Consider the following 27322-nt stretch of genomic DNA (forward strand, 5'->3'; position numbering starts at 1 on the left):
TACTCGAACGGCCAATTATGGCGCCCTGTGGATGATGTTGGGCAAAGCAAAACTTTGCGCAGAGTCCCCTATTGAGTTGCATCTCTATTACTTTATAGTACAAGCGCTCTACAAATAAACATCAACTCTAAAACATTTTGCTACATAAAATAACAGTTTTCTATTAAGTATTAAGAGAACGCTCAAAATAACATTTTCAACATTTATTATATTAACCATTTGGTTTCAAGAAATCTGCCACTGAAGCCTATCAAACATTCTTTTAGAAATTTTTGGGTTCAACTATTTAAAAGTGGTAATTTTGATGCCAATGACAAAGGACGACCTGGAGGACGAACATTTTTTGAAGACTATCGAAGATAAGACTTATTAGACGAAAACTCAGCTTAAAGAACCTTCAGACAGTTTAACAGTTGATGAACGCTGAATAGACGCTTACATGCGATGGGAAAATGGATACCATGGGAATTGACTAAAAATACCATTCAGTATTTCGGTTTCATTGCTTGACAGGCAAAAAGAAGCGTTTTCTGTGGCATGTAAGGACTGGTAATAAAAGTAAAATAATTTGTACATCAATCCCAAGGGGTCAATATGGGGTAGCTCAGGAAAGCCATGAAATTTTGTTGAATAATAGACCAGCAATAGCGAATACCAGAGTAAATGTCATCTTGTTACTAATATATATTATATCAATTGTACCAAGTGCATTAATATACAGGAAAATTTTATTGAAATAATAATTTGAAATTTTTACCAGGCGACAAAATATATTGAACGACCTGGTAAATGGAAATCATCGATTAAATTGGTCCGAAAAAAGTTCGACAAATCAATGTTTCATAAATAATTATTTCACGAAGATATCAGAAAGTCTCCCATTTCGAATATTTAATTTAAGAAATTTAAACTTTTTAATTTGATTTTAAACTTATTCCGATCTGAAAGTTTTCCTAATTTAAGGAAAAGTTTAGTATCCGCGACGCATCTTTAAATATCGATATTTTCCTTCTTTTATAAATATTATTTTGAAAGTGTACTTTGCTGTTAGCCTGATCCATGATATTTTTTAACCAAATTCACCAGATATGGTTCGTGTACAATTTAATATTATTCTGTTCTGGAGACATCCTAATTATTATTGATATTTAATTATCGATCTTCTCTTTGGACACCTATGCTTTCTCATGAATCTCGGGCGAGAAAGTGTCTCTGTATATTTTAATTCATGGATTTTTGGAGCTGTAAACTATTAGTTCATCTGTCATTAGAGGGACATGTCCAAATATTTGCGGTGTGCAGTCTGATTGTCACATGTTAATAATTTCTAATACTATCTACTATCTCTGGGAGAAATTTGTAAAATTTGTAAGACTTGAAATAAGGCTAAATAAGCGCTATAAAGGCCGAATTTTCTTTGAACACCTGAATTTTTGGTCTTGCTCTAAATGCATGACTTTGAGATATTACAATATAGTCACAATTTTCTTTGTTACTTTCAAACCATATAGCTCTGCAATGCGAAATATATCGTAAAGAATACTCAAAGTCGAATTCAACAAATCATTTCGCACTCAAGCAGCCAATGACTAAAGAAGTATAATATATATTTTTTCGTTTCTTAGGTAAATATAGATCAAGCTAGGATCTTAAATCATACCATTACTAACGAGTAGGCAGGATGTTCGTACAATTCGTGCTTCTATTCAATTATTACTCATTTGTAAGGAGGATAAACTGTGATTGGATGCGTTGTCTTAATTATAGTGATTGATTTCTTCTGAATACCTCGCCTATTTCAGGTATGTTTCTACCCAATTGAGCTAAAGAGTTACATAAATAATTTGACGAAAAGATTTACGCAATTTATGATCATATACTATTAATTTAACAAATATACACAATAAGTTTTAGTTTTTCTATCAGTTGTCATTAGTGAATATTCAGTTTATCTGTTAGGAAATATTTTCGCTGTCTTTGTAAGCCCAAGTATTTGTAGTTGTCTGCAATCAAGTAATAACCTTTAGGGTTAAAATCTAGACAGTATATTAGATAGGCAAATAATTTCAATATATATTTCTGTAATTTTGAAAACTACCATTTCTAATTCGAAACAGATTTTGGAAAAGATAATTTTTCCATTGATTATATTATTATATCCCCAAAACTAGAACATTAAAAAATGCATAACAAAATTACCAATATTTTACCTCTGGAACCGGAATATTGGATATTACTGAAAATTTGAAAATGTAATTTTTCTGCTTCATTATTTATCCTATTCGGAAAATAACTAGTGATTCGATTTCTATTTCATGCATATTGATTTTAAATTTCACTGAAATGGTTTTCCTAGTTGTTTTAACCAATTATGACCTGGAAAACTGGCGCATATTTTTAATACCTCTGATTTATTATAATTTTAACGTTTATATTATGTATTCTACATAAACTCACTTAATATCTAATTAAATTCACAACACACACAGGTGTTCAGAACAATGATATAGTGGAGAAGCACTAATCAATGATGATCCATGATATATGCGTCATTGTGATTGATGAGCTTTTGACGCTTTTTTGGTTAGAAGTATAAGTTAAGTTTTAATGAGCTTTGTTAGGGGTTTTGCAAAGATAGAAATGGATTATAGTAGGACAGTGCAAGACCCGGGCTGTACAGTGGATGCACCAAAAACTGCCCAGCCAATTTGTCTCGTTTTTTACCCAGTCAGTGTGATCTAGCGTTTTACAGAGAGACAACTGTTTTTTTCTAACTTACTAACTTTTCGAAATAAAATTCAATTTTTTGCGGTTTTGAAAAATTCGTTCACCTTATTTTAAGCGATAGATCCTACTTTAACATTAGAAGTTTTTTTAACACTCTTTCAATAACATGACATTTTTCATTAAGAAGGGTGGTATGAAGCTGAAGGTTGCTTTAGTGCTTCTATCCTTGCTGGGACATGAAGAAAATTTTTAAAGTATTGGTTCACATATTTTGCCAACATACCAATAGATTAAAGTATATACACATTCTGTTTTAAATGGGTTAATCGCTATTCGAAAACAAGATTAACTTTTACATGTTTATTATTTAATTATCACTTTCTGACATCGTTAAATATCTGTGAAACTTAAAGATATATCTAGTTTATGATAATTCATGTTATGCAAATTCTGCATTCTGAATATTCTATCGGATTTAGAACATAATAACCAGAGACTGCAAATGGAAAATAGGTTTATGAGATTCTCAGTTCACCCATAATGAGTTTACGATTTGTCTTAACGACAGAGAAATTAGACCAATTTAGCAGTTATTAACGCTTCACGGTTGCTTTACTGTTTCTTTAAATAGTTTTGTGTCGATAGATTCTTCCATTTTGGTCTATTGCCAAAGCATTTATTGGAATTTTTCTTGTGGTTAAATTATTTGAAAAATTTCATGCAATGAATCGAATGACGAATTTCTATTGTAACTTATTAAAAGTACAAAGAGATATCATTCAAATAATTTTTTTAAAGTTACTTATTACTTTGGTACTAATCACTGCCCACTAACCTACAATTTGTCTTTACAATAACTTAAATATAGTTATCTAGTCTATGGTGTAATAATGTTTATATATTAACAGTGCGGTTTTTCTATTAAATGCACCTCACTACACTACACTAAACAAAATCAAATGGTTTGAGTCTGTGGCCTGTTCTGGTGTTCAAGAGTTGTGTTACTTAGATATTGACATGAGAATCGAGTCTGTCCACATGCTTATAGTATATGGGTATATGTAGTATATGTAGTATAGTATATGTAGTATATGGGTGCACCTACTGCGCATAATACTTCGGAGGACTTTATTATGTACCAAGCAATTTATTATATATATTAACCAATACATTTACCAACATTGCCAATGCCTATCGCTACGTAACCAATGAAGAACTGTACGATGACCTGGAAATCAAATGGATTTGCGAAGTTATCCAAGATTTCGCCTTGAAACACGAAAGAAGATTACTAAATCATACTAACGTGGCAGCAATACAATTGCTGGACAGCGCGCAGGATGTCAGAAGATTGAAGCGAACCAAACCTTACGAACTTATATAAAGTCTATACCTTTAGTGTCAACTATAGCTTAAGTTATTCTAATTTTATAATTAAGTAATACATATTGATATATTTTTCGCACTGGTCTTGCTTGTGAATTAATCCAAGTACAAATGAAATGTTGTAATAAATTAATTTATAATTAAGATTATACTAAGCGTATCTAATAAAGATGTTTACCTACATTTTAACTCCAGTTCTTTCCATTTTTCATGTACCTCCCAGCAATTTTTGTGTTATTGCTATATGGAATCATAGTATTATTTATTGTTATTGGTGCTTGAGCGGTCTCATTATACGTCAACTGTATATGCATGTTAATTTTAATTTTCCAGGTTTGGGTTCACTTATTTATATTGTCACTTGGCTATTGTAATTTTGTCGTGACTTCTTCGTTATTGTCTCCGACAGCAAGAATACCAGTGTCAACGGCAAATGTAGACATCGTGATATTTTTCATTTGTTGCATATCTCATGTGTAGAGTAGGTAAATAATTGGTCCCAATACACTTCCTTGCGGTACACCTGATTAAGCTTCTTCTATTCTAGAATAGACTTCCTCTTCCTTCCTCCTTTGTGTCTAAACATTCTGGTTGTAATGTAAGGCCGCCATGCCAGACCTTATCGTAGCCTTATCCTACATCTAATAATATACATTTTTACCTTCATAGGCTTTTTCAGTTATATTTGTAATTCTACGAAACAATATTTAAATGTTTGTTAATAAACCCGACCTGGTGTGTAGGTATCAGATTTTTTTCTCTTTATAATCTGTTTTATTCTGTTCAACAGCAGTTCTCTCTAAATACCTGAAATATTACTTCCAGCAGTAAGATAGGTCTATATTCTTTTATTTCATTTAAATGTAACGTTAATGTAATATGCATGCATATGCATATGCATTTGTTTCATACATTATTTCATTCTAGTAGGTTAAAGAAAAAGTAATTTCGTTGTTTTCCTATTTTTCATACCGAATTTATTTTTATAAATTATATATGCAAGCACAGTACTAATTTACCATTTTACTTGAACTCTTGAACGCATCTTTACATTAAAAGGGAAGGTTTGCAGAGAGTGGACAAAATGATAATCAGAAAGGGCAAGGTCAGTAGATGTTTTAGATTTTGCAGCCACTTTAGGTCAATTTTTCCTGACTTCAATCGTCTGCTTCAATCTCATTAGTTGTTAACAGCAAAGTTCGAATACCCTTTTAAACTCCCCATCCTTTTTTTTTCATTTTCCTAACATTCCATCCTTTCATTTTGTACTAATCCGTTTTAGAAATCTTTTAATCGTTTTTATTACATTTTTGTATCGGTTTACAAATGGAAACTAGAATTTAGCTTTAAATCTGTCCACGTTAATTTTGCCTTGCGGTGAAATGATAAAAACGTAATTGTATCACTTAACGGATGCCCGATTCCTCAAGCAGAATCAGCCAAATACCTCGGAATATATCTCGATGGTAGGTTAAACTAGAAATATCATGTTAGACAAAGACAAAGTTTAGCAACCGTACTGGTTAGTCAGAAAACACTCTCAACTCGGCCTAAAATCAAAGAGATTGGTTTATCAGTCAATCATAAAGCCGATTTGGACCTATCGGGTGCAATTATGGGGTTGCACTAAATCATCAAACCAACTAGTAGTCCAACGTACCGAAAACAAGGTTCTACGAATAATTACCAGTGCTTATTGCTACGTAACCAACGAAGAGTTGTACGATGACCTCGAAATCAAATGGATACACGAAGCGATCCAAGATTTAATCTTAAAAAATTTAAAGTGGACCCTAATTTTTTAGTAATATAATTCTAAAATTGTTATAGAATATTATATTACAGCCCGTTTAATAAAACAGTGAACTTACGTCATGTAATGTTATGATCTTTGAGTTTTAGTTCCTTTTTGGCTTCATAACAAAATTCTAATCTGAATCAAATAATGAAACAAAAGTGATGTTATAAAATATAATGTATTTTGACATTATAACCAGCATTTGCAGAGTTATAACCGTGTTCAAACATACGAGACAGCATTGTATCTCTTTTTAACTAGAATAAAATAGGAATGAAAATATTGCTTGATTCTGAAACGAATTGACAAATTGTGATAGGCAATACATTCGACATCATAATGACGTGAGTTCACTGTTGTTTTGAATAGACTATATATTAGTTAAAGGCTCACAGGATTGAAATATAGGCTATATTTATACATAAATTTTTTTAACTTCAGAAATTTCATTATTTGATATTGTTTTCTTTTATCGTTCTCATTGATTCGGTGGTTTATATAAAAGTGACAATGTAGAATATGTGCTCTTTGTATTATTTGTTTTATCAATTATCATTTATAATTGAATAGGGTGTGATGTTAAATATCTAGTGTCAGTTAAATTTTTATTGAATCAGTTAATTTTCTTATACTTACTAATCAAATTTAGCGACAATTGTTAGTTTTAACAATTTAATTATCAATGTTTCTCTCTGGTTTGACGATGTTTTCTGGTTGCTTAGATTAATATTTGGCGAAGTTTTTGATGGCTCCGAATGGGAAACTCGAACAAGTCCCACTTTGTCTCCGTCTTTTTATCGATTTTGGAATCAAATGGCAGAATTCACTCGCCTTTCGTATTTTGATACGATGGTTTTTACTTGACATTCGTTTTCAATGGAAAAATAAATGTTTTTTTTTGCATTCTGCCACGTAAATACAAGGATCTAAAGTAATTTTAACTATATTTAAATATGTTTTAATAAGTTATTTTTATTAATTAAGTAATTTTATTTTAACTGTAAACTATTTTATAAACTCAAGAAGTAATAATTTATTAATTATTAGCGCATTTTAGTTATTTTTAGTTTAAATTATCAGAATTGGAATTTCTTTTTTAGTAGTTTTAGAGTCCAGCTGGACATGGCAATTTAATACAAAACAATTTTTTATTTTTAACTAATTTTCAAGAAAGTTAATGTCGTTAAATATGCCACCAATCTACAATATTTGTTATTTATTTGATTCATTGATTCGACAATTTTTTAGGTAATGATGGCAACTGATATACAGTATGTTCGGCACTATGTTCTGGCTGAACCTTGGACACCTTTAAAAGTATTTATATTAATAACAGTAATAAAGAATCACAAAAATTTTAATTTGCAATAATAATATAGCATAGAATGATGTAATATAAATAACCTAACTCGACTGCATACTTTGAATCAAACCGTAACTATTATTTGACTGAATGTCAATTAAATCTTTTAAGGAATTAAGTATCTAGTAACTAAGTGCCTATACTCAAAATCTTGTTAAACTAAACCTATAGTACGATTAAAATAATTTCCATGTTATTAGAGACTAACCTAACCTCAAATTTTATCAGCAGTATAACTAACATTATAAAGGTACAGGAAAACAGAGTAAATATTTATTATCAAAGTGATTTTCACAGAAATAAAGATTTTGAAGATTGAAGCACATTTCTCGTTCTTTGCCTTGGTAGGAAAATATATAATTTAATTGGAATTTTAAATGTGTATGAATAGGTCTTCTTCAAACCGTCCAGTGCGATCAAAACAATGTCGCGTACACAATTGGTGCGTTTTAGCGAAGTGATTTTTCAAAAGTCGCCATCAATCCTAATGATTGCCATGCAAACGCAACAAGCACTTAGAGCTCCGCTAGCAGTCAGCATGTGTGTTTGTCGATCACAATCTACGTGAGCATATGACCAGGTTCTTTTCAGTGGTTACTCATTCAACAATGAAATGACTTTTTACAGAAAATTATCACAGGGCATGAAAGGTATATTTTTGCGAGAATCCTAAATATATACGTGGAAAGATATCGGGCAATATCGACACCAAATCAGGAAATGTACTTAAATAACGTTCTCTCATGTATATGTTGGAATATGAAAGGGGTGCTTTATTGCGTACTCGTGAAAACTGATCCATTAGTGATTACAAAATAAGGGCTAATCTACAGTCAAGATTTAAAGAAACTTAGTGAAGAACTTGACCAAGGAATAAGCAAGTTATACCGACTAGTCTTTGTTTCACAATTTCACATTTGTTACTATACCGGATTGTTTGTCATATTGCAAATTGTTATTGGCGCTATGAGTAAAGAATGCCAATACTGTCATTCATGCATTCAAATAAACTAATTTGTACAGCCATCATTGAATTTTCTACTAGAATTATACCTCAATTAATATTTTTTGTAATATCAGCATGTTACGTCGTCATATGATTGCTTCTTTATTACCTGTTGATCCAATTTTTTTTTAAATATGGTATATGGGTTATGAGGAATATCATATTAACATGGACATTTTATTAATTTTACTTCGTGATTCGCTAGGAACAATGACTTTATCGCATCGATATTATTTATGTTCCTTTGACCATAGTTTTGGCTTTTATATTAATGTAATAAGTACTTTTTTCTTTCTATAAGATGAAAATATAATTGATATATCTTGAACTTCCTTTTTACTAATAAATTGGCTTGTAGGACCCATATGCTTTTTATCAATTATCTCAAATGAGTTGTCTTTTGAAACTCGTTTCTTCTCTATATGTAGTAAATATTATATATTATATAAGTATTCTATCGCTCTCTAATTTGTGATCAACCTTGTTCATTCATTTAATAATATCTATATTTACATTCTGTTATGCTGTGTAACTATACTGTTTACTGTATATTGAGGAATTTTTTGATATCAGTTAAGTAATTGTTGGCGATTGAATAAAACACATTCGAACACAACTTTAAAAATGATTTAAAATATTATCTCTGTCATTTAATCACTATGAACATCATGTTAGATAAAAAGCAATACACATTTGAACCAAAATAAAACAACTATACTGGTTAGTCGGAAGATATTCTCAACTTGGTCTAAAATCAAAGAGATTGATTTATCAGACAATCATAAAGCCAATTTGGACCTATGGTGCTGCACTAAAAATTCAAATCAACTAGTCATCCAACGCAGTACCATACGAACTTCTATAAAGTGTATACCTTTAGTGTAAACTGTAGCTTAAGTTATTATAAATTTATAATTGGGGAATATATATTGATGTATTTATCTCGCACTCGTCTTGTTTGTGAATTAATCAATCCAAGTACAAATGAAATGTAGTAATAAATTAATATTGTACTTGGCGTATCTAATAAAGATGTTATCAAAAAAAATTAGTCACTATGAATGAGGCTTGAGTTTACATCATACTGAATCAAAATAAGATCAGCTCCAAAGAGTTTTCGTTGCCAAAATTAACCAAGAAACTTGGGAATTTTTTTTGGGAATTACCTCCAAACTGGTAAAATAATAAATTCTCATTATTTTCCATGGGATGCAAGAAGTAATTAAAAAGACCTGATTAATACGAAAAGAACATGTTATATCAGGATAATGCACCAGATTGCATAGTTAAAAAATTAAATTTTTTCAACCCAGCTTATTTGATGTATGTAGCTTCGTCTGGCTTCACATTATTTTTATAGCACAAAAAATTATTTCGTGGAAGGTAAATTTAATCAAACGAAGAGATAATACTTACTACAATCTGATATTTACAGATTTTTTGATTAAAACATTACAGTGTTACATCACTGAATTATGGAATCATTAATTGATAAGTTGGGGAATTATTAGAGAACATGTTACAAGTTTTTACTCTGTTTTTTATATTTTCGGAAATTTTAAATCAAACTTAAACTTTCTATACCGTACTTTCGAGTTTTAATTAGTTGTATTTAGTAGTAACTAAAAAAGATCAATTTTTAAGATCTTAATTTACAATTCTGTCTGTGATTTTTGTTAATTATTATGCTCTTTGATCAAAACTTTGACGCAGTTTCCATTCGTCTATTACCACTCTCTAGTATGGTCTATTATCTATGGTCCTGTTCAAATGACCCGAGCAATTTGCCGTTAATTCTTTTAAAATTGAATGAGAAAAGACGTATTTTGTTTTCTTTTATGTTCAGAATAGCTGACGTAAAATAAGTAGGATATAAAGAATTTTTTATTTATTTAATTTTTTTTCTCCATTTAGTTAAGTTACAGACCACACAGGTTGATCCCTCAAAAGGTTTCCCTCTTGTTTTTCTTTCTTTGTTATTTTAAGACCCTAACATGTGCCAGGGATCATCTGGTTTGATTAGATTTTTTTACATCGTCTAATCATTCTGTTATATTTTAAAACATTTTCTTATATTCTGTTATTCGACGTGCTTTTAATTCCTATTAGATCTCGAATTAGATCTCTATATATTTATTAATACATATAATATTATAACATATTATAATTGTTATACATTCACCTATATTTATTTACTACAATTTTGTTCTACAATTTTGTTTTTGTTTTTAAGATCAAACAAGAAGTTCATTTAACAAAAGAGTTGTAGCGTAATGCTTTGTTACGTTACCACTTATTTTACTAGTGCAAATATTACCAAATTAAAATTTGACAATAAAATATAAGATTGCGAAAAATGTTCTTAAAGTTGCATATCTCTATTAATACTTATTCAAGTCATACTGTCATCTTTGAAAGATAACAGTCCATAAAATATTCTAGATATCAAGTGGCATCATTCGTCTTCTCGGTCAAAATGTATTGCCCTTTTAAAATAGAGATACCAGAAGATACCATTTGTGAATCGCTGATGTAATAAAACAAAATCTAGCTATTTTTGAAACAAATGAGTAGTTACAATGACAAGTAGGTCTCTGACGACAATAATGTGTGAAAGAGGTCGTGGTTGAAACCAGAAGAATCTTCATAAGCAAATATCATCAAGAAAAGTGACGTTATCTGTTTAAAAAGAAAGAGATTGAAAGAAAATTGTTCTTCATGAGCTGCTAGAATCCGGCCAACTCATTAATTCAATTTTCTACTGTCCAATAACTAATGCACTTAAAGCACGTAATTAAAGAAACAGTGATACTTGATTAATCATGACAAGGTTGTCAGGTACTTATACTGTGACTTCAAGATTCTAATCATAATAAAATCAAGATTCGTAACGTTGGGGAAAGACATGAGCGACAACAGTATTTATTTTAATGGTCATGATGACAATTTTTTTATAAAATCAATATTTTAACAAAATATTAACATAAATAAGTAAATAACAGTTAAATGTTATAGATGTGAATACATGTTATATATGCAAAATAAGATTTTCTTTCAAATCCTTTTTTTTTGGCGTTTGAAATAATGCAATTTTGGTACAAAACAGCAAATTGGGCAAAAAAAGACAGATTCAACCAAACCAAATGTTTAAGCTTGTGTAGTTGAAAATTGTTTTAATTAAAATCACCCTTCACCCGTTTTCCTATTTTTAAATATGCTCTCATATGGATATTAAGACTTAGAAGCTATAAGATTCGTACGACAATTATATGTCTGTTAATTTTAGATTTCAGTACAAGAAACATGCGAATTTCGTATCAGTTTTCGATAAAAATTAGTATTTACTAAGCTAGCTGGTATATATATCATTATGTTGGTTGTATTATTTATAACGGTCTCTCAATTTAATACATTATGTATTCAAGATACTCAGAAAGAAATTAAAAATAAAATTAATTCCTCTGTCTGTTTTCTAATAATTTTGAAAACTATTGTTTAAAAATGTGTTCACTACTGATCTATTTGATCCTATTACTATTTTATTGTTTCTTTATTTATTACAAATTTTACTTAATAAAAGTATAAACAGTTGTTCGATATTTATTGTCCATATATATAAAATTATGTGCCCAAGCCTAAGATACATCAATAATTAAAATTACCTTCCTAATACATTGTTACTAATTTAATGTAAATTACAGTAAACCCTTTTTATAGATCACATCACTACAGTCACTAAGCAGTCCTCGAATTAATTTAAAGCATCAGTCGATGAGTTCACAAGGGGATGCCACTTCGTATGCTTCAAATTCCATGTCGCAGGTCCTTCTTCTTTGTGGTAGTTTTTGGTGGTACTCGTAGTCACTTATTTCGTGTCCGTTTATTTTAATAAAATCGTTGTCGGGCTTTTTATCATTTTGCTTCATCTCTTCGCCGATGATTCTCGGTTGATTTATCAGGCTTTGCTTGAGTTTAATGTTTTCATTTATGGCATCTTTATCCGAATGTCTTCTTTCCGCTATTTTGTTATCAACGTGTTCTTTGATTGTGTTGTTATTAATTTCCATGTCAGTTTGATTGTTGCTATATTGTTTATTTGTTCGTTTTGAGTCTTTCTTACCGGTTAATTCTAACCGACTGCTGCAGCTGTTTGATTTGATAAGTTTAAATTTCAGTCCTTCGTATATATCATCATCGGTGCAACAGTTTGAGCATCGTTTCTGGTTGTCTTTAATTTCGTTCATGATGACCTTAGTGAGAATCGACTGATTGTACTGTCTGTCTACAATTTTGCCGCCGTAGTAAGTTATGGTGGTACCGTACTGTCGTATTTTTTCGAGAATATCTTCACTTACATATTCGTTACAACAATCGTTCGTCTCAATAGAATCATAATCGTCATTATTATCGAAATCTGTACTATTTGACTCGGAATCCGATACGCTACATTTATCTTTGTCCGGATCATGGGAAGTTGTTTTGGTTTGTTCTTTGATATCAAGTCTATTTTTCGACATAGCTTGTTGGAAGAACTCACGGGCTTGACGTACCACTTCTGGATTCGGCAATTCGTCGTCGATGACCTCTTTGTTGACTTTAACCGGTCTGTAGAAGAAATGCTTCCTGACACCTTCCTTGGCTTGCGCGTCATCAGCTTTCTGTTCTTTCTTTTGTGTTTTTTTGTGGTTGTTCTCGTTCATACTAGCTTTGGTTCGTATTGGTTCAATGATCACTATATTGTTATCGATGAGAAGCTCCTGTATACTATAATCAGCAAGGTATTGTATGAGACCATCGAATTGTGACTCATTCTCGCAGTTAGTGATGATTTTCTTTTTGAACAAGTCTGGTTTAACGACTCTATATCGCACGTAGTCAAAGTCAGGATTACTTATGCTGTTGGACTTAGTGACCGACTTCCTGTTTTTGTTTTTGCAGGCGCTCAAAGCGCATTTGGACAGTTTCTTTTCGTCGGTGTCGTTTTGCGAGATAATCTCCACCGAACTGGGGCATAAACTCTCATAACCGTTCGTCAGTTCGGTGGGTGTTTTCTCAAAAAAATTACACGTTTCTCTAATGGTCGGCGATATTTTCCCCCCCTTTTCCGTTGACTTTTTCGGTTCGAACATTTGCCTCGTCAGCTGGACTTTGCTCGGAACTTTTTCTATCGGCTCCGCCGGCTCGAATTTCTTTTTAACATCGCTGACTATACTGTTGGTTTCGTTCTTTATTTCGGTTTTGTCCTCCACCTGTTCGCACCTCATTATCTTGGTCCAGTAGTTTCTCACGTTGTCAACTTTTTCTTGCATTTCTGGATTCATATTGTCCTCTGTGTCGGTTTGATTAATATTATTGTTAAGGTCAGTTTTAAAACCGTTGTTTTCCAACGTTTGATTGATGCTTTCTATTGCTTTCTTAAATTCCGACTCCCTCTCTATACGCTCGTTGTGCGTCGAATGTTTCTTCTTTTTCGGTACTTTCGCTATTTTCACCTCAAAATCGAGTGGTGGATTAGATCGACCGTTTATATCGAAATGTCGTCCAATATTAATGATAAATCGATTTTCCAGTTTAGCCTCCAAGCCGCGTTTTTCACACTTTCTCAGTTTCCTATCGATTATTTCGCACGTTTCAAAACTTTTACTCGCTGTTATATCCGGCAGCGAATGAAACTGATTCGAAATCAAACTGGATTTGGTGCTCTTCCTAGTGAAATTCGAAAACTTTTTACTGAGGAAAGCTTGCAGTGGTTTTCTGGATCCCTTCTGTGTCTCTAAAATGTCCTTGATGTAATTGTGATTATGATTTTCTTTAGGACTCTCCGATATTTCAACTGTATTCTCCGACTTCAGTGGGCCCGTCTCTGATGGATCTTCTCTTATATTTTCATGCAGTTGCTTGGCAATTTTCTCGTTGTTCAACTTAATTTCGTCACAATTTGTATTGGTCTCAAACTCGAAACTTGAATTTGCTTCGGTGAAGCTCTCGGTCTCTTTGCTGACGGTCTCGTTGTCAGAAGGGAAGCTCCATTCGTAGTCTGGATTGCAATACAAAGGGGAGCCTCTGATCGTTCTCGGTTTACTCTGCGAATTATCCGGCCTCTTGCTTAAGGTGATGTTTTCGTCGTAGGGGATGCTCTCGTGTTGAGTATTGATATTCCACGGGATGCTGTCTAATGACAGGTACCGGCTCTTTCTTTTCGACGTTATCGATATCTCCTTTGTTCCGCGGTCAACGAGCTCGGAACGCGGAGTGAGTTTCGTGTAGGTTAAATGGATCAAATCCTCGTTGGATCTCCTGAAAAATATTATGTGTTATTATAGGTTTGGTTTGGTGCAACCATGTATTGGGCCAAGGAAAAATATTAATTATTTAATATTGGTTAATAATTCTCATATGTTTTAATAATGTATCATTTATTCTTATTTATTAGCAAAAATATTAATTGTCTGTAGAGAAATTTATTAAATATTATTATAACTTGATATTTTATGATATGAAAATGAATTTATTTAAATTATATATGATCCATTATTATGGACAATACTTTACGAGTTATGATGTGATCGGTGAAAAACTTCTGTGGTTTCTGATTGAAAATATATTTAAATATATTAAAAAACGAAGTATGGTTCACTCTCACAATATTTTACGATTATAATGCTATTAGTGAAGAACTTCTGTGGTTGTCGATTAAAAACTCGAATCTAGTGGTTTTCGCAGGTCTTTAACAAGTCGTTTATTTGCATCCATTTTTTTTTCAACTACCAGACATAATTAGTAAAAATCAGCCCATAGTGGGTAATTTATTTCCTGTTCTAGCAAAATATCGAGTAATTTTTTTCACTTTTCCCCAACATACATAATAACATACAACAAGTAATACTCGAAGTGTGACCCTTTCTTGCAATTGTCTTGTGGTGTAATTGCGACCTGTGTTTTCCTGGTTGAGGTTCAGTTCGGAAAACGGCAATTAACTATCGGAAAAAACGAAAAGATTTTTTATATACACTAATATATAACATGTTTTAACAAGTGGAGGTAGTGATACACAAACCAGTCTATTATATTACTTTAGAAAAAAACATTAGAAGATCATGATAATCGAAGAGCGTTCTGATGAATGATAGGCATGTAGTGGTTTGAAACTGATTTTGAAAAATTTGGAAAAATCGACTTATATTAACATGAGAATACTTACAACTTTTTTGAGTTTAGTATATTATTTCGATTAGTTTTGATTATTCGAATATCATGTAACTTGAAGAAACGTAACAAAAAATTGATCACTAAATAAATTAAATAAATAACTTTGGAGTGAAAATTCAGAAATATTCGCCCAGCTTAGTCAAAACAGAATATGCATATTTTTTACATTAATTAATTTTGAATTCAATCATTTGAGATATGTCTTAAACAGAATCACCGAAATACGTCGGCGTCCATCTTGTAGATTGTAGATTAGAGACCTCACGTTAGGTAAAAGAAACAGAGTAGGTCACTGAGTACTTGTGAATCGGAAGCTATTTCTATCATAATTTAAGATCAAAGATATTGAGTTATCAATTAAAAATAAAGCCTATTTGGATTTGTGGAATCCAATTATGGGATAGCATCAAAGCTTACAAAATAGACTTAGTCAAAAAAAGATTAATTACCAACGCTTATGATTACATAACCAACGAAGAATTGCATGATGATTTCGACACAGCTGTAAAACATGAACGAAGGTAACTAAACCACAGCAGGGTGGAAGCTATATAACCACTAGATGATGCTCAAGAAATTAGAAGATTAAAGCGAACCAAACCGCATAAACTTGTATAGTGTGTAAGTGTTACTATTAGCTTAAGTTATATTGATGTATTTATACCTCCTTTAATTTATAAGTATGTTTGTCCTAAGTGAATAATCTTCTAAAACTGAGAACACTATCTGCCATATCCATTGATCATTTATCTTAAGAATACTTAAGTACCATATATGTATAATTTTAATAACGTAATATTTTCCCTTGTATCAAAAATAAAAATGTCTTACCTATAACCATTGTATTTGGAACAGTCTTCTTTGGAAAATGTCGACTTTTTTGCGTTATCCTTACTGATGACAGATTGCTGATTGATAACGTTGTAAGTGGATTCTTCCAGATACAAACTGTTTGTCTTCTTAGTTGGTACCGATGTTCTTTTTGAAAATCTGTTTGTTGGTTTAAAATCCTCTTGGTGTGATCCCCGCCTATAACTAAAATACCAATATCAGTTTTTTAACCGACTTCGAAAAAGGAGGAGGTTCTGTGTTCGGCTGTATAGTGGGATTTTATTTTCTTTATATTATTATTTTTCTCCATCTTTATTATACAGAGATACTATTACCTTTATACATTTACATATATTTTGATTATGGTAAAAAGTACATAATTTTTCTATGAAAATCAACATCCGTTCTCATGTCTTTTAAATGTTTCTCAAGATATATAGTAAATACTTGCACGATTGTTTATCTGTCTAATTGAAGAACTATTAAAATCACCCAGAACTACAGATCTAATATTATAGTATAATAGAGCATTAATAATTTCGGTTTTAACAGATATCTTTTTACTTACCATGTATCTCTGATGAAAGATTTTTCGACTAGTTTAGCTCTGGGTATTAGCTGTGTTTTATTGTCGTAAGTATCAGTATAATCCAAACTGTAAAATAGATTTTCTCGAGATATCGCCAAACTTCGTGTTCTCCTCAGCGACGATTGCTCTTCGTCTAAATGAAGATCCTCCCACGGGGTGCAGGATATATTATCCAAGCTTCCGGGAACGTACCTGGATTGCAAACGAGTTTCCGCCAGGTCCCTGGAACACATGAGCACTCATTAGGACATTCTAATTAATTGTCGAGGAAGTTTATATTCTAGTTACCGTATTTAATGTTTATTTTCTTTTAGTTCCACCTATCTGATCGATTTTATATCAATTTTCAGCCTATTTTCATTTTAGTTGTATCATTTTTCTTTTAATTCATATGCGGCTCTGTACATCCAATTGTATGTCTATGTATGTATAATTGTATGTATATATTAATGTATTTCATATGTCTATGTATATAGAAGAATGGAATTACATTTTTGAATGTTTGCCAATTAAATTCAAAGCTCTTTTCAATTTATCGTATTGTTTTTGCAAGTGCGTCTTGCTGTATCAGATTTAGGAAGAGTTATTATAGTCTTTTGATATAATACTTATGCAATTAATCGTATATTTTAATCAATAGCTTGATAAACATCCAATTCGTTTGGCATTTAAACAATGAACTTATTTTTTAGCGAATGGTTCCAATTTATATTTAACTATAATTTATTGATGTGGTCGTTAATATTATCCGTAACTAATTTAAATATTTTGTTAGTATCTAACTCTAATGAAAGGCTTTTTGGTGGAATATTCATTTTATTTTATCATTACATTATATCCTCCACATCCTGACTGCAAGAATTTTTAACCGATTTCGAAAAAGGAGGAGGTTCTATGTTCGGCTGTATATTTTTAAAAATGTATTTTCGCCGATTTCTCTGTCAATTATGGACCGATTTTCAAAAATCTTCTTTTATTCGAAATAGTGCACTTCCGGGATGGTCCCATTGGAATCAAGTTAGGATCTGATGGGCGGAAGGGGGGAATCGAGGGAAAACCTCAGATTTTAAAAGCACGTACAATGTTTTCACACATTTTTATTCGAAAATGTACACTTCCGAGGTGGTCCCGTTGGAACTGAGTCAGGATATGTTGGGTTTTCGCATATTTTTTTGAACTGATGTGACGAAAAATCGGAAGTAGTTCAGTATAAAAGCCAGTCAGTTGGCTTTTTAAGCAATAACCATATCATATGACACATCGTAGAAACATTGTAACCAACATTTCTATGATGTAATGGTTAGAACGCTGATCTCCCACGCGTGGGTCGCGGATTCAATTCCCAACAGGGCAGCTGTTCACCTAGACTAGAAAGCAGACCCCAGGGCCTCAAACGTTCCTTATTTTCAATCATTGTTTTTTATTCCTATTTTTCCTCATACGAGCTCTACTTTTTCTTTGATATCCATTGTAATACACAATAAAATAACTGCGTAATTTATTGAGTACATATTTAACACTAAATAGGGAAAAATAAAATATTTTAACAAAAAAAGTGAACCGACCTCAAAAAATAAATAAGGAACTCACTAAAAACTAAACACTAATCAAACTTAGACATTTAACACTAAAAAAACGTTTTAAAATAAAATATTTACATAATTATGTTCTACTATATACACAACAGTTTAGCTTAATACTACCAATTGATGAGCTTGAAGTCGGTGCCGAGCTTAAACAATACAAAAATAATAATATAATTTTGTGACATATATACAAAATTAAATTAGGAGCAAAACAAATCTAATTTGTTGCTCGGCACAGACTTCATATAGTTTTAGGTAGGTATTAAGCTAAATTGGGTATATAGTAGAATATAAAATACGTGTAGTAGATAGATTAAATAAGTTTTTTGTTTATTTTTACTTTGTTATTACAATGGTTATTATGTACATAGTTTATTTTAAAACGTTTTTTTTGTGTTAAAAATCTATTAAAAGTTTGATTATTGTTTACTTTTTAGTGAGTTCCTTATTTATTTTTTGAAGAAGAAAATATTTTATTTTCCATATTTTGAGATCTTTAAGTTGATTTTTGATATTTGAGATTTTATGCAAATCAGTTCAAACTATAATTTATTAGATTTATTGGGGCTAGCAAGGTTAACAATAGAGGTTTGATGAAAGAAAATATAATTTCTCATATGTAGTAATGCTGTGCAAATTTGAACTGTATCTTTTCCGGCATCTGCTGCATTAAGCTGGTCGAAAAATGTGCTGGGGAAATAAGAAGAAAACTATTTGGAGTGCATCCAATTGCTTCAAAAGGAACAATAATGTTCTAAATTTATTACTTTACCAGCTTTCGATGTAATCCACAGCCAAAATTCCTCTTGCATTCTAAAAAATCTTATTTAACACTTTGGCTAATTTCTAGCCACTAACTTGTTTTAAAGTCGAAATATCACTCTTGTGCATCAAGACTCTTTGCGAAGAAGTGGTATATAAATGTTTTAAATTAAGTAATATTTAAAATAGTAATAAATAGTGTTGGAAACTGTCGACTGAAATTGACCATCGACTGTTTAGTAATTAACTACTTTTTACTATCGACCGTTTTAGTCGATATTTTTGGTTCAACTGATTTTACTACTTTTTATCAGTGACTGTTTTTAGTCGCTATTTTCGGTCCGACTGATTTTGTTACTATTTACTATCGACTGTTTTAGTCGTACTTTTAGTTACTATTTTTGGTTCTACTAGTTTCCCTCGACTGATTTTTAAGGTTCTGGCTCGGTGGTCCTAGTCGCGATCTTGACAAAAATGTACCCAATTTATGCCTACATAGATTTATATGTAATATATATAGTTTTATGATTTTTTTGGTAGTTTGCTTGTAAATAACAATATGTTGTATATTAATATTATAGCATTTTGTTACGATATTTTACAAGATTGTTAATGTAATAGGGTAAAAATGTTAAAATTGGGAATGATAAATAGTAAAATATTTTGACTGTTTTTATGACAATATTACGTAATTCCATTACTCTCTCGATTTTTGTTAAAACATATTTCCGTTCAATAATAAATAAAGCTTTTATATCATTTTATTCAGATCATTTTTAACTATGTCATGGATTAGTTTTTTTTTCTATAATTAGGTATATTTTTAATTTTTATATAGTATTTTTGATTATTGTACATCTTTAGTTTTTAGGTTTTGTTTAAGTTGTATTGTATTGTCTATGTTTATTTTAGTATATTATTTAAAAATAACAATTAACACATTGAAATACTATAAAACATTTGTTGGGTATTATTCCATTCCATTGATAGATTCCATTTCTTTTTAGAGATCCACAGAACATTCAAATATAAAAGTAATTCTACTTTGTTTAAAATTAAATTATTACTAGCATGTTATGTATTATTATTATAATAGTATTCAGTAATTATTTTTAAAGTTAGTTCGTGAAGGAATTATACATTTCCGCCTCGCTTATACTACCGTTGGAAAATATAACCACATATAAAATTAACTTCCTCAAAAAATTATCTCCGACCTTTCCACTCTCACAATTTGTACAGGAAGGAATTCGTACATCTTCGTCTGACGTCACGAATTAAAAAAAACACTCGAATCCTGCATTTGATTGGAAATAGTAATTACTATTTTCAGTCGCTAGTTTTTTGGCTATCGACTGTTTTGCGACTATCGACTGTTTCGACTGTTTTCAGTCGATTGTTCCCAACGCTAGTAATAAATAATTCATTTCCTTCTGCTTGAGATTGCACTTGAATTTATTCATAAGTAAGACGAGTGTGATATAAATACGTTAACATGTATTTCCCAAATAAAAATCAAATTAGTACCGTACTAGAGTCCACCAACTTCCACTAAAGCCTTTAGTAACACGTAAATGTTCTAACACAACTTCGTGTAGTTTAGATTGCTTTGATTACTTTGACTTGCTTTTCAACCTTTTAATTTCCTGTTCGTTCTCCAGTAGTTCTATTGCTTTCCAGTAGTTGCGTTTGTTGAACAACCTAGTGTATTTTTTATTTTTACTCATTTGCCTGTTATTTTGAAGTTACTGTATAATGGTAATGCCATGCTTAATTGATTATTATCAGCAGTTATTTCTAACAAAAATTATTTATACTTAATATTTTCTATTGTTCTAAGATATTATTTATATCTGATATTAAATTATCTTATATTAGTAAGATATTAATTTTTTTTAACCGTGACATCTATAGCTAAAGAATAAGTATCCTTTTTGCTGTAGTATAATCAATTTTTCAGTCCATTCAATATTTTTTCATATCAGTTATTCGTCGTGTTCGATAACCCTCTGGGATTTTTGAAAAAATGGACTGTCGTCACTAAATGATAATCATCACTTCATTCATCAATAAACTTCGGATCTGCCTGTCGTCAAACAGACAATGCAAATAATAATATATTCTCAGTGGAGAACATAAGTTAAACTCGACCTTTAATATTAATTCTTACGACAGATAGGTTGTGTTGTTTGATATATGTTTAAAATAACAATTATTCGGTTTTATTTATTTATTTGGCATTAACCCATTTTACGACAACACCAACGAAATTAACGTATTATGTATGCAAATGACATTCGACTCTTATTAATTATCAGAATTAATTAAAGTCCTTGTTTGCGACAGGCTACTCATCGCCATGGACGTGCTCGAAATTACCTTCTGCATATCACTGAATAAAAAGGTTATACATTTTTGTATCAGTATCCATTGGACATTTATTCGACTTAATAATCACAGAATATGTTACTTCGTTTACAATTATTATAACAACTGGGATTACTTTACAAAGCATTTTTAGCGATATATTGAATTTTTTTCTGATAACATCTTTATTAGATATGCTTAGTACAATATTAATAATAAATTAATTTATTACTACATTTCATTTTTACTTGGACTAATTCACTAGCAAAACAAGTGCGAGATAAATACATCAATAATTAAGCTATAGTTTACCATAAAGGTATACACTTTATATAAGTTCGTATGGTTTGGTTCGCTTCAATCTTCTGTTTTCCTGTGCATTGTCCAGTAGTTGTATTGCTTCCACATTAGTATGAATCTTCTTTCGTTTTTTAAGGCGAAATCTTGGATAACTTTGGATCGTCGTGCAGTTTTTCGTTGGTAGAGATAGGCATTGATAGTTAATTGAAGAATTTTGTTTTGACAGCGTTGGATGACTAGTTGATTTGAATTTTTAGTGCAACCTCATATTTACACCCCAAAGGTCCAAATTGACTGATAAATCAATCTCTTTGATTTTAGATCAAGATGAGAGTTTCTTCTGACTAATTAGTATTGTTGTTTTATTTTGATTCTAATGTGTTTTGCTTTTTGTCTAACATGATGTTGATATAATGAATGAAAGCATTTGTTTAGGTACCGTTCAGTTTGGTAGAACCTGAATACTGAATTAGAATGGTGCTATTAGGTTTACAAATAAGTATACACTAGTCCAGGAAAAGCCTGTTTCACAGTAAAATGTATATCTGTGAGGTATCACTTTAGTAGCTGTAGGTGCCGGTGGGTAGAAGCTTTTTCAATTTAACTTGAGATCCAGTGTGCCATACCTTATTAAAAGTTTGAGATATGTTGAAAAATACAGCAGACCAATCTATGAACATGCTCAATTGTTATAATATTTCTTTATTTTTTGATTATTTTGTGCTTCTCAATTTATAGCATGTCTAAAACTATGGATATTACAAGGGATGTTATATGGCAACATAATTATAGGGCGATAGGGAAGACGTCTTCTGATTTTTTCCTTTTTAGAGAATCCTGAGGTTTGGACCATTTTCCAAGTGAAAAGAGAGAGATTCCGTTGCATCAGTTGGTGCTAGATCTACTAAATATATTTTGTATTTCTTGATTTTTTCATTGTTAATTAACTCTTTCAATTTTATCATTACCTTGTCGATATTTGTTTTGTTTTCTTCTGTTTAATTGTGATGAATATGAAGTTAACTTTATAATATACGAACTATGAGTTCCATATCATGTTGTATCTTGTATGTTTTTTGTTCTAGTTATTGCTGCTGTGTCTGTATATGTCTAAATTTTAAGGAGTAAATTTAGTCATATTAAACTATTCATTTTTTTTAAATTCATATCTAGCGAGTTTTAGTATTATCCAGAGAATGCGGTTTAGTTTTATTGATAATATTTAAATAACAATTAACTGTTAAGATTACTGTCAAGTGATCAGATGATAAATCATAGTATGGTTCAGTTTTGCATTTTGGCAATTTTTCGCAACAATGTATTTGCGGCACAGAAGTCTATAACTTATTTTTTATTCTACCTTTTGGTGTTCTACCAATTAGTGTATTATAGTATCACATCAACGTTGAGGCAATATAATTTCTGAGCAACTCGCACTAAATATGAAGTAATACAGTAATACATTTATTTATAATTAAAATTTTACTTTTAAGCGTTAAAGCGAGAGTTAAAGATTAAGCGTTGTTTAAAAGCAAATTATTTTATATTAAAAACAAATGTTTTCGAGTTAAGGCGTGATTTATGAGAACTTTCTAGAATAAAAACTACCGTGTAGTTAATGAGTATTCATTGCTCGTAGAAATATATGATAGTTTTAACGCAAATATACCAGTGAATGTGCTGGCCTAATTTTAGGAAAAGTCAATTTAAGTAAACCTTAAGTCAAACGGAATGTTTAAAGTGAATGAAAACGTATAAATGGAAGTTTAAACGAATAAAAAATATTTTTGAAGGTCACTATAAATTGCAATTAATCCGCCTAAGATGAATATCGAAGAAAAAAATTAATTGAGCAAAAACGCTATGACAACTCTTGTCTATATGTTGTAGAATTTATGGAGAATAGTTTCATATAGGCCGACAGTTAAATGATATGTCACATCCAATCCGCCTCATTCGCCAGAAATTGCTCCTTCTGATTAGTGCTTATTTATAACAAATGCGCATGACATGTTTCAACAGTATGAATCTTATATGAAAACACTAAAAATTAGGAAAACTAGCCTAACGTAACCCTACATACAGTTACAATATGCGGCCAGAGGTATAAGAAAAGAACTTCTATGTTCTTTTTTAATATACGCTCAGCTAATGATAATAACAGATCGAACTAATCTATCTCCAGTTATTACGCCTCCAAATCGAATTTTTTTTATTTGATTTTTATTTTTTATTCATTTTGCATTAGTAAAACATTAAATAGATATATCGATTGAATAGAGTTTCTTGGGAATGACCCTCCAAATGTTATCCTATGTAATAAAAAATTAATAATTGACGTGTTTTTACACTCATTTTATTACTTTATATTTTTCTGTTATTCAGGGACTTCCAAAATGTATATATGTTATATAAGGCGACTACTACGACATTTCAGCCTGCTTGATTGACGTAGTGGTCAGGGCGACAGGTCCTCATACTGTTGTGTCTATTAATGCAGCGATATAGTTCTACATTTATGTTTGTGATTGTTTATAATTGTAATTTTCAATATAACAAACTTCAAGCTGTACGATCAGCAAAAGTGGATTGAAGGTGCTGAGATCACCTTAACCATATACTATTAGAATTAGAAGACATCCGTGCCTAGCAAAACATCCGCAATCCGTGAATTCCTGGTACAAATATCGCAGTTCAACACAAGCATCGCAGGTTACTGTCGATATAGTTGTTTCAACAAGTCGTCATTAAAATAAAATAGTATTCTAGTAAATTAGTAAAAAGTTTTTGTTTTAAACCCTATATGTTTCATAACTTAAACTGAGAGATTTGTAAGTGACAGAAGAGGAAAATTCAGTTAACATTCTAACAACGAAATATTAATTACTAAATTTCAAACTATCAAGTACAGTCAGCCGCATTGCGCAGATTAATTACCGCCTTCTTTATTCAGTTTAAGTGAAAAGACTTTTATCCTAATTATAATGTTCGTAATTGGCTAGATTATAACGAGATCGATATGCTTTGTTCTACAAGGATGGATAGTTGGACAGAATGGAACTTTATAGCACCATATTAATTTTAATTATAATATTTCACGGAAGTTTTTAAGCAAAATATATCTATCAAATAATAGTTAATTATACATTATTATTATATCAGGACTACAAAGGAAAAACCGCCATTATTTATCCGAAGAAATACTTTGCATTTTCATTCATAACATTGGTAACATGTTTCGGGTAACATGCGGATAATATATAATCCAAGAGAGCAATATCTGGAGAATACGGCGGGTGAGATAGTATGTCCCATTTTAGCATTTCAAGATAAGTTTTAGGCTTTAAATCGTAGCACATTACTGCCGAGGTTGTTACAGTCATAATGAATATTATACGATGTGAAAATCCCTTTCATTTCTGCTGTTGAAGCAGTTACTGACATGTGAAAAAATTGACACCCACGTATCTAGGTTTTAATTCATATGGTAACGAACGTCCTTTTTAAACCCTCCCCAAGGCTTTCAATTGATGGGAAATTGCTTGTTGAGTAACCTCTAATGAGTGGACAAGGTCTTTCTGAGTACAGTTGTTTTCCACATCAATTGACCACCAACTCGACTCTATTGTCATTCTACTACAAATAACACTTCTTCGCCTTAAAACTTGTCATGTTTTTTGTTAACTTGTATATTACACTCTGTCTAATTCGCAAATGTAGTGTTAAGAAATTGTAGACAAATATTGTTTTTCAAGTTTTATCTCTAATATACAGAAAACTGAGATTTACAATTCGATACGACACCCAGATTTCATTTTCTTCGTTATCTTTAAATGTTTCACAAGTAATTAAATGCCTTTTAATACTATTTCTTATCAGATGATACGCTATCCGTTTTACTGCCTTCGAAACAACTCCCACGACATCATGTTTTTATGCCTTTATTAGGGATAGAAACATTTCGGAGCCAACAGCTGACTGACCAGAAATTTATTGTACGTTTCGTTAATTGTACGTGATCCTGTTAATCTCGGTGTTGTAAATTATACATATATATATCTTTCGAGGACAGTGGGAAATGGTACAGGCTTTATACGGTATGCCATTTGTTTATAGACAAATGTAATGTAGACAGCTATTGTAATTTAAGTTGATACTGCAGCAATTTTATACAATACAGCATTTGATACAATATTATCTTCTAAAATCCATCGTTTTAAATTAATTATTACCAGCAACATATTGTAACTCAGATTATTATTTTATCATCTATCATTTCATTTCAGAACATAAATTTGCTTCAAAGTAAAACTGTCGGTTTTGTACCACATCTTATTCTTTTATTTTAAATTAATCATTCATCAAGTCTCAGCAGTAATATTAAAACCAATCATAAAATTCGTTTAATTAATTTTACAGTCACAATTTTTATATTGTTGTATTAAATTTCTAGTTACTAACTATATATTAAATTTATATACAGTTGCTGTTTCTTTAGATTGTTTATATCACTTACTAACTTTGTGGTTTAAAATCTCGTCAAAGTTTTAGCGTTTTTGGGAAACTATCTACGTAAAACTAATAAAGAAAAGAACTAAAGAGAACGAAAACTAAAACGAGAACAACATTTAAAATCAAACATTAAACATTGCGATTCGTTGGACATTTGTATTAGCGTCTGTTGCAACGCTATCAACTAGTTTATTTCCCCAAGTACCTTTATAGCTGGGAATCCAGACTAAGATGATGCAGTTTTGTTTGGAGATAACCAGACCAGACATAAATGTTGATAAATCCAGAGCAGATAACTTGAACCACTGGTGCATTTGAAGAAAAAGCATTGGCAATAATTTGCATAGAGTTTCGTGAGTCGGAGAACATAAGTCAGAACATAACATCCTTTATTGCGAATATGTTAAAAGACGTACTAGCAAGAGCAGAGCCAACTTTATATAGAGGTCTTAGAACCATCTGTTTAAACTTTACAATATGGGTACTTCGACAGAATTTGAAAGAAAAGCTCCTAAAATGTTAGGGAGCTCAAATTTTGTTTGTTATAAGATGCTAATGGCTCATCCTTCCGATCCTTTTAACTACAGAGGATTTTGCATTATGTTGAAGACAGAGTTTATATCCCGCAACAACAAAATAAAGTTATGTCATCTGTAAAAAAAAACGAATTTTGTGAAAGATGGTATCGAATTTCTATGAATTTATTGAACAACAGAGTAATAATGGATTTGATTATATATTCTTAAGAATACGTTAGATAAAAGTAGTATTTTCACATTTTTAAAGAAGCGTTTCGATGAAAAACATGAATAAACAAATATGATACACCAAATGTGGGATATTTGATAGTGACAAAAATTAATTCTGATAACTAAATGTAATCACA

General features: G+C 30.9%; 2 protein-coding genes across 3 annotated transcripts in view; one reads left to right on the plus strand and one right to left on the minus strand.

Annotated features, from left to right (window-relative positions):
• Window positions 1–27322, plus strand: part of MCU (Mitochondrial calcium uniporter) — a 204944-nt gene that overhangs the window by 9870 nt on the left and 167752 nt on the right. The gene's annotated exons all lie outside the window — the stretch shown is intronic.
• Window positions 11865–27322, minus strand: part of jv (javelin) — a 155900-nt gene continuing 140442 nt past the window's right edge. Inside the window, exons 3-5 of the mRNA XM_076413361.1 lie at window positions 16889–17131; window positions 16321–16524; window positions 11865–14577 (exon numbers count right to left, since the gene is read on the minus strand). Coding sequence (XP_076269476.1) covers window positions 12045–14577; window positions 16321–16524; window positions 16889–17131 — 2980 coding nt within the window. The 3' untranslated portion in view covers window positions 11865–12044. The remainder of the gene's footprint in view (window positions 14578–16320; window positions 16525–16888; window positions 17132–27322) is intronic.

The sequence above is a fragment of the Rhynchophorus ferrugineus genome, unplaced genomic scaffold, assembly GCF_030347505.1.
Source record: "Rhynchophorus ferrugineus isolate W39M unplaced genomic scaffold, kcgeb_rfMv2 rfM9, whole genome shotgun sequence".
Classification (NCBI taxonomy): Eukaryota; Metazoa; Arthropoda; class Insecta; order Coleoptera; family Curculionidae; genus Rhynchophorus; species Rhynchophorus ferrugineus.